Here is a 16,236-nt window from a genome sequence, read left to right as displayed (position 1 = left end):
CCCCGCGTTGAATTATTTGAATAATTTGAATAATTTAACTAAAAGTGCGATAAAATGCATGCCTGCAATTGATATGGCATAACTGCACCTTAATTTTAAATAAACAAGTTGATCTAGGTCATGAGAGCTTGCTTCTGTGTTGTTTTTTTTTGCTTGTTTACATCTTAAATTGCACATGATTTTCAACTGTCAAAATTGTAAAAAGCATTGTTAACATTTTTTGTTATTAAGTTTATAAGAACAATTAAAAGTTTCATATGTGAATTTTAATAATTTCAATTAGTTACAATTAATTTATTGGTTATTAATTCAAAATTTTGAATGTATTTATAAAATTTAAATTTAAATTTAAAAGTGAATTTAAGCCATATTAAATATTACGTTGATGAATCATAGACTGAAGTACATCGCTGGACGCCTCATCAGATAACTGTGTACTTATATTATTTAAAAATTTTACATCATGTTTTGTCTTCCCCAGATTTTTGGTGTGAGATCAGCAGTTGCTCGATCGTTTGGATACCTTCGAATTGCGTCCGAAATGATTGATACTACTAACCGATGAATTTGGTACCTGTATAGGCCTTTTTGATGCTGTCACTTGTTGCTTTGTTGCTTCTTTTGGTTGTATTGGTGGTATCTTGTCATCTTCACTGTCGTTGGTTTCAGAAAAAAGTGGAGCCAAATTATGTATGGCACGTCTCACAATACCTGATGCTGTTTTAACATCGACCACACGTACCATTCCGTCAGTACCCTTATGTATATTGGTTACTCGACCCAATGCCCACTGAAGAGGAGGTAAATTTCCATCCTTCATGATGACTAAAGTGTTTTCTTGCAAATTTTTGCATTCTTCTCGCCATTTACGTCGGTATTGTAGCTCATTTAGATATTCAGAGTTCCACCGTCTCCAGAATTCATGTTTTATGTGGGACACCAATTTCCACCTCGTTAGTAATGATGTCTTTAAATTTGTTGTGGTTGTACTTGCTGGTGCTGTAAGAGCTTCACCAATTAGAAAGTGGCCTGGCGTAAGTGCTTCAAAGTCATTTGGATCATTCGACATTGGAGTAATCGGTCTTGAATTTAAAATCGCCTCTATTTCAATAACAACTGTTTCTAACTCTTCGTACGTTAAGGATTCTGTGGCAACGCTGCGCACAAGTAAATGTTTCGCCGACTTCACTGCTGCTTCCCAGAGTCCTCCGAAGTGAGGCGTACGAGGAGGAATGAAGTTAAATTTAATACCTTTTTTGCTGCACGCTCTTTCAATTACTTCTCCTGATTTTTTTGAGTAAATTAGTTCTACTAGTTCATTCAGTTTGTTATTGGCTCCAACAAAATTAGTTGCATTGTCACAAAATAGATTTTGGCAAAGCCCACGCCTCGCAACAAAACGTTTAACTGATCCAATAAATGCGTCGGTAGTTAGGTCACTTACCAGCTCCAAATGTACTGCCTTGGTGCCAAAACAACAGAAAACAGCAATATATGCCTTGTGCGGCCGCTTTCCTCTTACTTTGTAGTGTACCCAAATTGGTCCACAAAAATCGACTCCCGTGTTAAGAAATGGTCTACTTGGATGGATTCGAGCTTGTGGAAGATTTCCCATAATTTGATTGAAAGTTACAGGTCTACACCTTGTACAACGAATACAGTGTTGCACGATGGACCGTGCCATTACCTTCCCCTTGATCGGCCAAAATTTTTGCCGTGTCGCTGCCAATAATGCTTGGCCACCGCAATGCATGTTTTCTTCGTGAATTTTCTTCATTAATAGCTTAACTATGCAGTCATTGTATGGGAGGAGCATTTGATGTTTAGCATTATATGTTAGATTTGATGCGTCTAATCTTCCTCCGACCCGAACGATATCATATTTATCTAAAAACGGAGTCAATGCAGCTAACGAGCTAGATGCTTTCACCAGTTTGCGATGCTTTAAATCAATTACCTCTTCCTTGAATTCAGTAGCCTGAATGCATTTCACGATGAACCTAAGTGATTCTTCTAACTCTTCCGGATGTAATTCATTGGTATGATTATTAAATTGAAGTCGCTTACTACGCCTTATGAACCGTAGCACATAACCAACAATGTGAAGCAATGTGTTAAAAGAATTTCTGTGGTTTACCTTGTATATCCATTCAGTATCATCTTCGGTTGCTGTTAGCATCATTTTCTGCGAAGTTTTTTTTAACTCGGCGTTGTCTGGCTGATTGCATAGGGCCTTATTGAATTCTTCTGGCCACATATCTTCACGACCATGTAAAAACATAGGACCATAGAACCATAAATTATGAGTTTGCAATTGAGATGGTTTGATGCCGCGTGAGAAGGCATCTGCTGGATTTAGTCTTGAACTTACATTTCGCCACTGACTTGGTGCGGATAAGTCTTGAATTGCCGCAGTCCTGTTTGCTACAAATTGTTGATGTTTTGCTGGCAATGAATTAATCCAGTAGAGTACAATTTCAGAATCAGTCCAGTAATATGATTCTGTCTTATGATTTAAATCGCCCTTTACCCTATTCATTTATGTGGCTCCTAGAAGAGCAGCGCACAATTCTAAGCGTGGAATGGTTTGCTTTTTGAGTGGGGCGACCCGAGATTTAGAGCATAGCAGTCGATTGATCAAGCGTCCATCTTTCAGTGTTGCTCGAATGTATATAGCTGCTCCATAAGCCTTTTCGGAAGCGTCACAAAATGCATGGAGTTGCACCGATGAAGCAATCTGCTGTCCAAAAATATGCCTATCTATCTGAAAATGGTGCAATGACCTTAACTCGTCACAGAAATTAATCCATCTGGTATGTACTTCACTCGGCACAGCTTCGTCCCATGATAAGTTGAGTTGCCACAGATCTTGAATTAGTATTTTTGCTGTTACTAACACTGGACCCAAAATACCCAGGGGATCGAATATTTTTGCTAAACTAGAAGTTATCGATCTTTTTGTTATTCGCTTAGATGGGGTTAAATCAATCCTTATGCTGAATTTGTCACGCTTTGGTTGCCACGATAATCCTAATGTTTTGACTGATGCTTGGTCTTCATTGCTGAAATCTAAATCGACCTCTTGGTCCTCTTTTGCTATGTCTTGAAGCAGCAAAGGATTATTAGCACACCATTTTCGCAATTTGAAACCAGCTGATTCCAATAAATCGTGAAGTTGACGTTGTATTTCTAAAGCTGTGTCAAGACTATCTGATCCACTAAGACAATCGTCCACATAAAAATCATTTATAATTGCCAAGGCTCCAAGCGGGTATTTAGTTGATTTGTCTTTTGCTAGTTGCTGCAAACACTTCGTAGCCAGATATGGCGCTGACCTTGTGCCATAAGTTACTGTATTTAATTGATAAAACTGCAATGGGTCGTTAGGCAATCTTCTCCACGCAATGATTTGGTATTTTCTATCATTTGGATGTATAAGGATTTGTCTATACATCTTTTCAATATCTGTGCAAAATGCAAATCTGGGGCATCTGAAACGAAGTAAAATGGAAAACAATTCACTCTGAATTTTTGGGCCTGTTAACAATATGTCATTTAATGATAACCCGTTGTTGGTCTTGCACGATGCGTCAAACACTACTCTCAATTTTGTTGAACTACTGGTAGGTCGAATTACACAATGATGTGGGATCAAATAATGTGATGTGATGTCCTCGATATGAATTTTGCTCATGTGGGCCAACTTTTCGTACTCATCCATAAATTCTACATACTGCTTCCAGACTGCTTCATCTTTGCTTAATCTTCTTTCTAGGGCATAAAATCGGTTTATCGCTGTGTTTTGAGACTCTCCGAGAATTGATGGATTTTGTTGAAACGGTAATCTCACAATAAATCGACCATGGTTGGTTTTTTGTACATTGTTTATAAAATGTGATTCGCACAACTCTTCTTGCTGAGTTACGTTTTTGTTTGTAGGTGATGCTTGATCGAGTTGCCAAAATTTCTCTATCACCTTTTCTATTTGTTCTTCATCGTCCGAGCAAATGCCGCATGTTTGCATCTGCACACCTAAATTGTTGTCAGTTATTTTTCCTATCACAATCCAGCCCAGTAACGTATTTTGCAATATTGGAAGATTATTGCCAATTTTAATCTGTCCGATCGACAGCAGTTCATGTGAAAATTCTGCCCCCAGTAAGAGATCAATATTACCCTTTTGGTGAAAGCAAGGATCAGCCAACTTAATATTGCTCGGTATGTCCCAATTTGAAATGTCGAGCTGCATGCTCGGTTGATCAGACACGATACTTGGTAACATGTACGCTTCCACTCTTGCGGCATATTCATTGATTTTGGAACTAAAACCCAAATTTACTCGCCTTTGAGCATTTTGTTTCCTTTGTCCAATACCTTCGATGCATGCGGATACATTCATTGGATTTTCTCCTAGTTTTTTGATGAGTCTTTCCGTTACAAGATTTACTTGTGAACCGGAGTCTAATAATGCTCTACATTCAACCTTGATGCCTTTATTGCTTTGTATTATTACGCGTGCTGTTCCCAATACAACATAACCCTTGTTGTAATTGTTATAATTGGAGATCAGGCTTATTGACTTACTCGAATTTGTTATTTTATTTGGGTTAGTGCATGTTGCATCTTCCAGATGTAAAAGAGAATTGTGTTTTTTATTGCATATTTTACAATTGCCTGACGAGCATTCTCTTGCAAAATGGCCAAACTTTAAACAATTAATGCACAACCGCATTTGTTTAACTAACTGAAGTCTTTTAGTGGGAAGTTCTTGTATGAATGACTTGCACGTGTACAATGGGTGACGATCATTCTTGCATGCCGGACATAGTTTTTCGTAATTTGATCCTTCGTTTGTTGCAGCAACTACTCTCGATGTGTTTAAGACCTTTACGTTGAATCCTCTGCCAAAAGCCTCCAGTGACAGAAATCGGCTTTCAATAAACTGTAGAAGTTCTTCGAACGACACGAGTGAACGATTATCCTTTAGAGATTGTTCAAATGCTGTTTGAGTTCCTCTATCTAATTTCTTTAACGTGAGGTGCACCAATATTGCATCCCATTCTTCTATTAGAATACCCTGTGCCTTTAAGCCCAAAATGCACTCCTTAGTGACATCATGCAGCGACTTCAAACCTGATGAAGTTTCCGCAGTTAAAGACGATTGGCTTAACAACTTGTTGAGTAACGCTGTAATGAGTAGACGTTTATTGTCGTATCGAGATCTTAAAATTTGCCATGCTGTGGCATAATTTTCTGTTGAAGCTGGCAAATGTTTGATTAAATTTTTCGGTTCACCGATTAAATTGGTGGTTAAATAAAACATTTTTTGCATTGGTTTAAATGGTTGCTCGTCAATGAGCTGTAAAAACAAATCGCGAAATTGTACCCACATTAATGGGTTTCCGTCAAAACTTGGAAGCGTAATTTGTGGCAATTTTACTGATTGCAATGTTACTGTATTTTCTGAGATACCATCACTAGAATTTAACAATTTTAGCTTTGATTTTATTAACATCAATTTATTGTGTAGTTTTGTTTCTATTTCAAAAAACACATCCCAACTGTAGTCCTTTACCGTGTCTGCAGTGGTGGAGTTCCATATTATATCATTGTTTTGTTCTAACTTGCTGAGATAATTTTCCAGCTGTGCCTGACTTGTCCTGTAAGCCACTTCTTGTTGTGGTTCTTCAAATGTTGATTCTATTTCCTTCATGGTCTTTTCAATGACGCGAATCAGCGCCCTTTGATTCCGTAACGGTTTTGTCACGTTTTTGTCTTCGGTCGACACCGGCTTGATCCCTTCTTGTTTCTTATCTCCTTCAATGGTTGCCATTTTTTACGTGAAAAATTAATACCTATATGAAATTAACAGTTGGTACCAGATGAATTTTGACTGAATATAATTGATCACGTGTCTTAATGCAATCACGTTATGTGTACATGCACCAAATTCTTAGCTGCCGTAGATTACGCACCAAGTGATGATCCTGTTAATGCTGCAATCACGTCGGGGTCACCAAAATGATAAGAACGCGTTTGTTCTTATTAATTTCCAAGAAGTTATATCAAACTTCCAACACGCACATGCACGCGTTGGATGATATATTTTGTATTTATTAATGGTAAACTGCCGAGCACTTAAACTCGTAGTTTGCCTTACTAATCAAATTTGTAATAAAAAGATCAATTCCAAAATTCTTATTTGTATTTTATGTGTTTATTTATTTCTTTATTTATTTCCAGGTAGTTTGGACAATTTGTTGTTAAATGTGCTATTTTTTACCAGTTGTTACTCGTCTGACCGTTCAACCAAAAAGAGGAAGAGCAGCACAGAAGCTGCTCTCATGTCCCTAATCAAGCTTAAAGCTTACTTCATTCTCCTTTTGTTGCCAAACAGCTGATTACTAGTGTTTGACAACGTTAAGAAGATGAAGTCTTTTATGTAGCTATTACGACCAAGATTTTACCTTACGGAGATTTAACAATTATTTTAAAATGTATATTGAAAATTTCAAAAATTTAATTTGAAACTCTAATTTATTTGTATGATTATTATATTTTTTATAATATTTTATTAATCTAAATGTACTAGGGTATTATTTAAAATGATTAATTTCTTGCAAAAAAAATATATTTTCTGTAACATTAATACTATTAATACTGGAAAGAAATTTATTTAGATATGTTAATTTCTTAAGACTTTTAAAAAACTTGTTGTTTTTTTTTTTTTAATAATAGGGAAATTTGGTTATTGGTAATATAAAAAGAAAAATACCTCCACCAATTCGTTAAGAAATGTGGCAAATGGTGATGTTGAGGGTGATGATGTTGGGTTGTTGTAAGGCCTTATAGTTTTTATTATACAGTATGTTTTTTATATTATTATTTTTTTAATTATTAATTTTAGTTCTTCCAGATTTAAGGGTGATTAACAATATAATTTCAATATAGTTTTAATTTTAATATATTTGAAAAAAATAATATTTTCAAATTTTATTTTTTTAATATAATTCAATAATATATTTAATATTTTTAGTAATAATTTTTTAATATAATTTTATGTTCGTTTTTTTTTTTAATTTTAAATTGAATTATATAATATTTAATATTCTTAATAAGATTTTTTCAATAAAGTTTTATGTTCGTTTTTTCTTCACGATGGCAATTCAAAAATAATAACAATAATTTGATTTTATTCATACAAAAATTAATTTTTTTGTTAAACCTAACTCACGTTTCTCCTGATGATGAGGATACTTGATTGTTGATGGTTGGGTTCTTTGCTGTCCAGGAATCCTTTTCTTCAGCTCCAGTTGGCAGCAGATAAATAATTTGTTCGAAGCGGCTGATTATAGGAAGTCACTTTCTTATTAAATTATTTTAATGTCTTGAAATTAGTGTTTATGACCGCGCGATTCTTTATTATTGAATTTGGCTTTTTTGTGATTTAAAAATTTTTTGGGTTACTTTTAATTTTTCACCACTTTGTTATTCACTTTATAATCCACCAAATGTTTTATTCAAATAGCACTTTGATCACTTTCCGAATAACACTTTTTTATCAAGGTTTATCAAGGTTTTCTTTTCTCCTTTCTTAGGATACTTGTTAGTTTTTAATCCACTGCAAACACCTTTGTTATCGGGTGTTATATATTGCAGGAATTTTATATTTTACACTCGCGTCGCGTACTTTTTATGTTTTCTGCAATTGTGACGAGTGTCCCTGCTCGGGCGCCAATTATTTCATTCGAGTTCGGTTATGTGTTTTAAAAAAGATAAATTTATTAATGGGTAGAATTCGCTTCTAACCCTCTTAAAACCGTGCAAAAGAATGAAAACTTAAAACTAACTTAAAACTAAAAATGAAAACTTCAATGTTCTACATATTACGATATTTACTTTAAAATGCTTAGCCGACAAAATCCAACAAAGTGAGCGATGCTCTTGCTTTTATATTCAAATGGTCCGAGCTTACAAATAAAGCTTTTTACTCAAAGCTTGCTCAGATCGTAATTTAAATTCTACTTGTTCTCTATATTTTCTCTTACAAAATAACTTTCTGTTTTATACTTAACCCAACAAAGTGAGAGCATGCGATAACATGCACGTGTTTTCATCAGAATATATGAAATTGGATGCTTCTTTGTCCATGCTCGGGCGCCAATGAAAAATACAATGGTTTTTGTATTTTTTTTAAGTTAAATTTATAAAAAATGAGAATCACAATACTTTATATTTTATTTAAGTTAAATTTATTAAAAATGAAAACTACAATAGTTTTGTATTTATTTTAAATTAATTTTACACTTAATTTAAGAAATTAAAATTTTAAATTCAATGTACATAAGTTAAGAAATTATAATTTTAAAGATTACTTAGAAAATTTAATTTTAGACTCAAAAACGCGTGCTGTTTATTCGGGACTTGAAATGCAAGAGCGCGATCGAGAATGCCAGTTCAATAGTGAAGCTAAAGAACTGTAAAAATTAATGTTGTTTTTTTGTATTTGGAAGTACCGTATATGTGCAAGGTTGACGAAAGTCAACATTGGGTTGCATATTGACAATAAAAAATGAGCAGCACGCGCGTTATTTTAACTACTTTAAAGAAAGCAAATTAAACAAAGCAAAAAAAATATAAAACATTCAACAATATTTATAGTTACAATGTTTAGTTAAAGATAATAGAATATAATAAAGTATGATGTAGATCTTTCGTTGTTTGATTAGGTCGAACAACGATAATAAAATAATTAGTAGGATGCAATGTAGATGTTTCGTTGTTTGATTAGGTGAATTTTAATTTTGCTGAGGTATCATTCAGTCGCGGTCCGGGTCGTTGCAATAAATTTGTTTTGTTGACTAGTTCGAAGCTCTGAGACCAAGGAAAAGCAAAGACGCTGTTTGTAGTGTTAAAATGACTGTCTTTATTATAAAATTTTATTGACTCAAGAGAGCTTCCAAATTAACTTATGCTAATTATTATGCTACAGAAGTTATACAAATTTCCACTAAATAGCTTCTAGTCAGAACATCAGAGGCGTTATATAACATTACTCTATTCACTGGACTCTAGCCAACGATGTCAGAACATCTGAGTCGTTATATACGATTCTACAAATTTATTTAGCCTTAGTATCAAAATACTATAGACTTTCAAAAAGACTTAGCGTTAGAGCAGGTGACTACTCACTTCGGGATGCTGGCGCTAAGTGATTTTGCATACAAAAATCTCGTCTAATTATATGCAATTATTGTCACTTTATTATTTGCACGCACAACCGCACAAGTGTAATTCCGCGTGCGTAAACAAATAATGCATTTCTTCGCGAGGTAACGGCTCTGCCGTGAGCTTGGCTTGACTTGTGCTGGCTTTGCGTGTGGATGTTCGCTGCTTGTTTCTTTATAATATATAAATAGATTGTTACGCAGACGAAATTATTGTAAAAATTATAAGTTTATATAAGGCGGAAATTTGTACAAAATTCCGTCCTTACAGTGAGAAGTAAGGAAAGCAAAAAAAAAAAAATTTGTTCAATCCCATTCTTTCTTTTAATTTGGTTTAGTTCGATTTCATCGACCTTATTGTCTTGAATATTATTTACAATTTTTATTTGGTCCTTTCTTTTATAAACATATAACACAATTATAATGATTAATACAATTCTTTTATTTCTTTTTTATATTTAAATTTTTCTAAATGAATATTTTCAAATTCTGGTATTTCTTGCGTTAAGGAGTTATCCAATTGTAATTGATATTTTTCATAGAATTCCTTTTTTTGATTATTATATTCAATGTTTGAAATTTTTATTTGACAGTTTGAAAAATTAATTAAATTATTTTTATTCAAAACTACTTTCCTTTTTGTACAATTTTAGGATAGGCTTAAATTTACAGCATTTTTTATTAATATAGAATCATCTTCAATAGGAATAACTTCTGTTACATTGTTTATTTTATATTGGTATGAGTTAGAAAATATACAACTCTTACTTAATTCTAGTTCCTTGAGCAAGGTATTTTCTTTATAATTATAATATTTTCCGCTAATGTTTATTACTAATTCGTTTTTTCCTACAATTTCTAAATTATTTTTGTTTGGTAATGGAATAATTAGATTTAGATCTGCCGTCACATAGTGTTCAAATTTAAATAAATTTTCTCAACATTCTTATCTTAAGGAAAACTCTGCGGCCTTTACTATTTAGCTATTTTATATTTAGGCATGATAAAATTGGTTTTTTAATGTATTTAGGATAAGAAATCCGTGCACATTAGCAGTGGTGGTTGTTTAAATTGCTTATCATTCATGTAAGCAAAATACCACCAACGCACAAGAAGATAACAATTACTTGATTATTTAGGATAGAGTATTTTCTTGTCTGCTCAAATTGCTTATTTACGCATGCTCAAATTACTTGTGTATTTAGGATAGAATATTTTCTTTGTTTATTTTATGATCAAATATTTTGTATCTTCAATTTGAGAGATAAACCAATATCATGCATTTAGTGATAAGGATAGATTTTAAGTTACTATATAAGCAGTTCATTTTTAAAAATAAATTTAGTGTCTTACAAACATTCAATGCGTATTAAACTTTTACTACGGGGTAATTTTTTAATATTTTTGGTCCTTCGAGTTTTTTTGTATCCACCACCAGTGGTAAGATACTTAAGGTATTAGAATCAGTGAATAAGCGTATCTGTAGCTTAGACAACAGACAAGTGTTTAAATTTGTGAAAAAGCGTATCTGTGGCTTAGACAACAGGCAAGTGTTTAAATTTGTGAAAAGCGTATCTGTGGCTTAAACAACAGATTATATATTTATAGCTGCTACTTCGAGTTTGATAAAATCCGTCGAATTTATTATGCGTGCCTGTGGCTTGAACAGCAGGTTAAAATATTAAACGGTTATATCGGACGCGTTTATAAAAAAAAAACGGTTAAAATGCCTATATCCAGAAGTGCCGCTGAAAAGCAGTTTGATCGGCTCAAAGATATAGCATATACGTTACAAATAAAAGAGAAGGAAGTTGACGTCCAGGAGATGTCGTCAAAAGACATTAAGAAAAACAAAAAATGGTTAAAAGATACATGGCATTTATACGCAGAGACATTTGAATCTGTATGCGAAACATCTTATAAGGAAAATTCTCAATTTAAAGAAACAGATAAAGTTGCTTCAGAAGCATACAAGAAGATGCAAAAAATATTAGATGATTTTGAACAGCTTGCAAAGCAAGAAATGTCTTCACCTACAGAGTTAGTAGAGGAAACGGAAGATAAAAATGCAGAAAGCACATATGCAGATACGCCAACTTCTGTGGATGGAAAGGCAGGTAATATAGATTCGGGCAGAAAAACAAAACAACAGTCTCCAGGCAATGAAAGTGTAATTATACTGAATCGCAAAGAGTCAAATGAAAAACCTAAAAAGATTATAATGCGTTTTCAACAAAGAATTGGTTTGTTGAAAGAAAAAATAAGAAACATTAAGGGAAAACTGCCGGAAGCAACTAAAGGGTTGCTTGATACGAACCGAGCCAATATTGAAGCTCAGTTTAAAGACATCACAGTATTATACAACAAAATTTGCGATGAAGATTATGATGACGAAGAGATAGAAGGAACCTTCATACTGATGCGAGCCAGTTATGAAGAAATCTTAGAAGAAATTGCGATAAAATATGACGAGAATATAGCGACTGAACACTGCAATCCAACTCGTTTAGAAGACTTAAGACTGCCAAATTTTAATGGAACTGTAGACAATTGGAACTCTTTCCAAGAAATATTCTCAAAACTTGTAGATGATAACAAGATGCTATCTAATGTTGAGAAATTTTATCGACTGAAAAACGCCATAAAAGGGGATGCTGCACGGCTAATTCAACATCTTCAAGTAACAGGAGAAAACTACAATGCAGCATGGACAATATTAGAGCATAGGTATAATAACAGAAGGCTATTGTTTTGTACGCTATTTGATAGAATCATTGATCATAGCAGCGTTAATATACAAAATGCTGCAAGTATTAAATAGTTGCTGGATACTGCAACAGAATCATATCAAGCTATAAAAGCTATGGGAATACCAATTGAGGATGCAGATCCATTTATAGCAAGAATTCTCATACGAAAACTGGATAAAGAAGGTTTGCTGAGGTATGAACAATGCGTTCAAAAAACAAAAGAAATTCAAACAGTAAAAGATGTTATGACATTTTTAGAGCAACAATATTTAGCTCTCGAATCGGTTGGCTGCAAAAAAGGAAATATTACAGACAAAAAAATAAAATCGACAAATGTGTTTCAAATTTCACAAAAACAATGTATGTTTTGTAACACAGTAGGTCACTCTGTTATTGAATGTCGGAAGTTTACTCAGCTATCGGTTAGTGATAAAAACTCCTGGATTAATAAAACAAAGTTATGTAAAATATGTTTTGCACACAAAAATGACAAGAAATGCTATAAGTTGGATAAAAAGTGTGAGCAATGTGGAGGACCGCATCACAGTATGCTACACTTTCAGAGAATTGTGCAAAATAAACCACAAACTAGTGCTGGTGCAGCTGCAAGCATGATTACCAAAGAAAATAGTGCAATCACTTTATTAGCAACAGCACAGATTCAAGCGGATTCTGCAAGTGGTGAAAAGGTTTTGTTAAGAGCGCTGCTAGATCAAGGTTCACAGAGGACATCAATTTCAGAGGAAGCAGCACAAATATTAAGGTTACATAGAACTAAATCAAGAACGGATCTGATTGGATTAGGAAATACATTAGTAGGAATATCAAAATCAACAGTAGAACTCGTAATTCGTCCAAGATTTAAAAGCAATAACAGTTACAAAATTAAAGCTATGGTTCTTAGCAAGCTAACATCAGCACAACCTAATAATTCGTTTAATGAAGATTTAAAAAAATGGGATAATTATTGTTTAGCTGATCCTATGTTTAATAAATCTGACCGGATAGATATAGTGCTGGGAGCAGATATCCTTACCGAGATATTGCAGCCGGGTTTGAGAAAATGGGGTAAAATCTTAGGTCAAGAAACTTCCCTTGGTTGGATATTATCTGGAGTTATCAACACAAACAATACAGTCAAAACTATAATATCAGCAGTTACTTCAAACATTGAGAGATTTTGGGAAATTGAAGAAGTTTGTGAAGCATCTGAAATAAATGAAACTGATAAAGAATGTGAAAATTGGTTTAAATCAACAACAACGCTAAATAAGGAAAACAGATTTATCGTAAAATTACCATTTAAAAAAGAAAACGAACTAGGAGACTCTAGGAAAATGGCTATGGCCAGGCTTTTGTGTTTGGAAAAAAGATTTAAAAGAAACTCTAAGCTAAAAAAAGAATATATCAAGTTCATGAAGGAATATATGGAAATGGGTCACATGCAGAAAGTTTCTTAAATGATATTTGGTAAATTTTATATGCCTCATCAAGCTGTAATAAGAGATGACCACTCAACAACAAAAGTTCGGGTAGTATTTGATGCTTCAGCAAAAACTACTAACGGAAAAAGCTTGAATGAAATACTACACACTGGACCTAAGCTACAGTTGGACATATTTCAGCTACTAATCAAGTGGAGATTGTGGAAGTACGTTATGACAGCTGATATAGAAAAAATGTATCGGCAGGTGTTGGTAGCAGAAGAAGATCAGCCGTACCAAACTATCCTATGGCGTGAAGATCCAGAAAAACCAATAGAAGAATTTGTACTGAAAACAGTAACCTACGGAACTTCTTGTGCACCGTTCTTGGCAAAAAGAGCTCTACTAGAAGTTGCTTATGATTGTGCAGATAAAAACTCAAAGTTATATCAGATAATAAAAAATGATTTCTATATGGACGATTTGATGACAGGTGCGGACTCCATAAAGGAATGTATAAACATTCAATTTGAAATCAGTCGGCAGCTAGAAAAGTTTGGATTTCATTTGCGAAAATGGATGGCAAACGAAAAGCGAATTTTAGGTGAAATTTCGGACTCTGGAGACAGTTATATTATTAAAGTAGAAGACGGAGAAGCTGTTAAGACGCTCGGTATACAATGGGTGCCGAAATCAGACAATTTCACCTTTTACATCGAGTCAGTAGATAGTACTAACATAACTAAACGCAAGGCACTGTCTATATTGGCTCGAATCTATGATCCACTTGGATGGTTGACACCAACAACAACAATGGCGAAATTATTTATACAAAAATTATGGCTTATGAACTTGACGTGGGATACGAAGTTAGACGTTAAATTATCTCACGAATGGAATGCGATTGTTTCAAGGATTTCGACTATTAAGGATATAAGAATTCCTAGATGGATATCAACTTTAGCTGAAACAAGTTTAGAGCTTCATGGATTTGCGGACGCTTCAGAGAAGGCTTATGCAGCAGTAGTTTATGCTAAAACTTCTAATGCTATTACTATTCTAGCAGCAAAGTCTAAAGTAAATCCGATAAAAAACAAAAAGACATTACCCAAGCTTGAGTTATGTGGAGCTCATCTGTTAGGAAAACTTATGAAAAGCATTAAAGAAGTTATAAACAGAGAAGTCAAAATATATGCTTGGAGCGATTCAACAATAGCATTATCATGGATCAAGAACGAAAATAAAACTAAAGATAAATTTATTGGGACTCGTGTAAGAGAAATCAAGCAATGCATGCCTTCGGCAACGTGGAATCATGTTAGGTCAGAAGATAATCCAGCGGATGTGGCTTCAAGGGGCTTGAAACCAGAAAAACTTGCAGCACATAGATTATGGTGGAATGGTCCTACATGGTTAAAAGATGAATCAAACTGGCCAACAGCAACTGAATCTGTTCTTTGTGCAACAAATAATATAAACTCTTCACAGAATATAATCAACGATATAATAGAACGGTATTCCAATTATAGGAAATTATTATACGTCATTGCATATATAAGCAGATTCATCAGAAAGCTAAAAAAGGAGAAGTTTCCTGTGTGGTTGACAGTAGAAGAATTAAGGGAGGCAGAAAATATTATAATACGGCATACTCAACATTTATATTTCACAAAAGAAATCAACTTGATCAAAAACAGAAGAGAACTTCCATCTGGTTATAAAATTTGTAGTCTTTACCCGTTTCTGGATAAAAATGAAATACTGCGAGTCAGAGGCCGGTTAGAAAATTCTCCATTCTCTTTTGCTAGAAAACATCCAATACTATTACCAAAATGTCACTTAACGATGCTAATAGTTGATGATTATCATAAAACTACACTACATGGCGGTATAAAACTAATGGAAAATATGCTGAGGCGGCAATATTGGATAATTAATGCTAGAAATATTATTAAAAGGTATGTTCGAAGTTGTGTTAGATGTATACGATATAGGCGTGAAACCGCTACACAGTTAATGGGGAACCTACCGGAAAGCAGAGTGTCAATATCGAAGCCATTTGAGCATGCAGGAATAGATTATGCAGAACCGTACAAATGAGAGTATCGAAAGGAAGAGGTCAGAAATCATATAAAGGTTATATAGCCGTTTTTATTTGTATGGCTACGAAAGCAATCCATTTAGAAGCTGTAAGTGACCTGTCAACAGACGCGTTTCTGGCTGCCCTTAGAAGATTTTTCGGTAGAAGAGGCAAAAGTTCGCATTTATATTCAGATAATGGTACAAATTTTGTCGGTGCTGCTAAGAAAATAGATGATGAATATGAAAAAGCTATTAGAAAACTTTCATCACTTGCTGGAACGATGGCAGCGGAAAAAATTACATGGCATTTTATTCCCCCGGGAGGTCCTCACTTTGGAGGAATCTGGGAGGCTGCAGTCAAGTCGATGAAACATCATTTAAGACGAGTCATTGGTGAAGTGAAATTAACTTATGAAGAAATGTCGACACTGTTAATTCAAGTGGAAGCAGTGTTAAATTCTAGACCGTTATGTGAAGTACGAGATGATACAGAGAATACTGATGTTTTAACTCCCTGCCATTTCCTAGTTGGAAGACCTTTAATTGATATTCCAGAGGAAAGTTGTTCAAAATCAATTGATTCTCTTAATCGGTGGAAAATAATTCAGAAAATAAAAAGTGATTTCTGGAATAAATGGAAAAATGAATATCTTGCAAGTCTTCAACATCGTCGCAAGTGGAAGCATTCTGCCCCAAATATAGAAAAAGATCAGGTAGTTCTTATCAAAGATGAAAACACATCACCAGCTAGAT

At 34.0% G+C, this 16,236-nt stretch overlaps 4 protein-coding genes across 4 annotated transcripts; 2 read left to right on the top strand and 2 right to left on the bottom strand.

Moving 5' to 3' along the window:
• Positions 1–496: 496 nt before the first annotated feature.
• LOC119663234 lies at positions 497–2,539 on the bottom strand. The gene has a single exon (XM_038072893.1). It carries the CDS (start codon positions 2,537–2,539, stop codon positions 497–499), a length of 2,043 nt encoding a protein of 680 aa, XP_037928821.1.
• LOC119663233 lies at positions 2,540–5,833 on the bottom strand. The gene is made up of 2 exons (XM_038072892.1): positions 5,576–5,833; positions 2,540–5,497 (listed from the first exon to the last, which is right to left on the bottom strand). Exons 1-2 carry the CDS (start codon positions 5,831–5,833, stop codon positions 2,540–2,542), a joined length of 3,216 nt encoding a protein of 1,071 aa, XP_037928820.1.
• Positions 5,834–13,437: 7,604 nt separating this feature from the next.
• On the top strand, positions 13,438–15,501 carry LOC119663232. The gene has a single exon (XM_038072891.1). It carries the CDS (start codon positions 13,438–13,440, stop codon positions 15,499–15,501), a length of 2,064 nt encoding a protein of 687 aa, XP_037928819.1.
• Positions 15,498–16,044, top strand: LOC119663231 (the record flags this gene model as incomplete). Its single annotated transcript, XM_038072890.1, has 1 exon — positions 15,498–16,044. A coding segment is annotated over exon 1 (547 nt), but the record flags the coding sequence as incomplete, so codon positions are not given.
• Positions 16,045–16,236: the final 192 nt, after the last annotated feature.

This window comes from Teleopsis dalmanni, unplaced genomic scaffold, assembly GCF_002237135.1.
Source record: "Teleopsis dalmanni isolate 2A unplaced genomic scaffold, ASM223713v2 unscaffolded_contig_0240, whole genome shotgun sequence".
Taxonomy (NCBI): Eukaryota; Metazoa; Arthropoda; class Insecta; order Diptera; family Diopsidae; genus Teleopsis; species Teleopsis dalmanni.
Note: the sequence above shows the minus strand (reverse complement) of the source record. Positions and strands in the feature narration are given on the sequence as shown.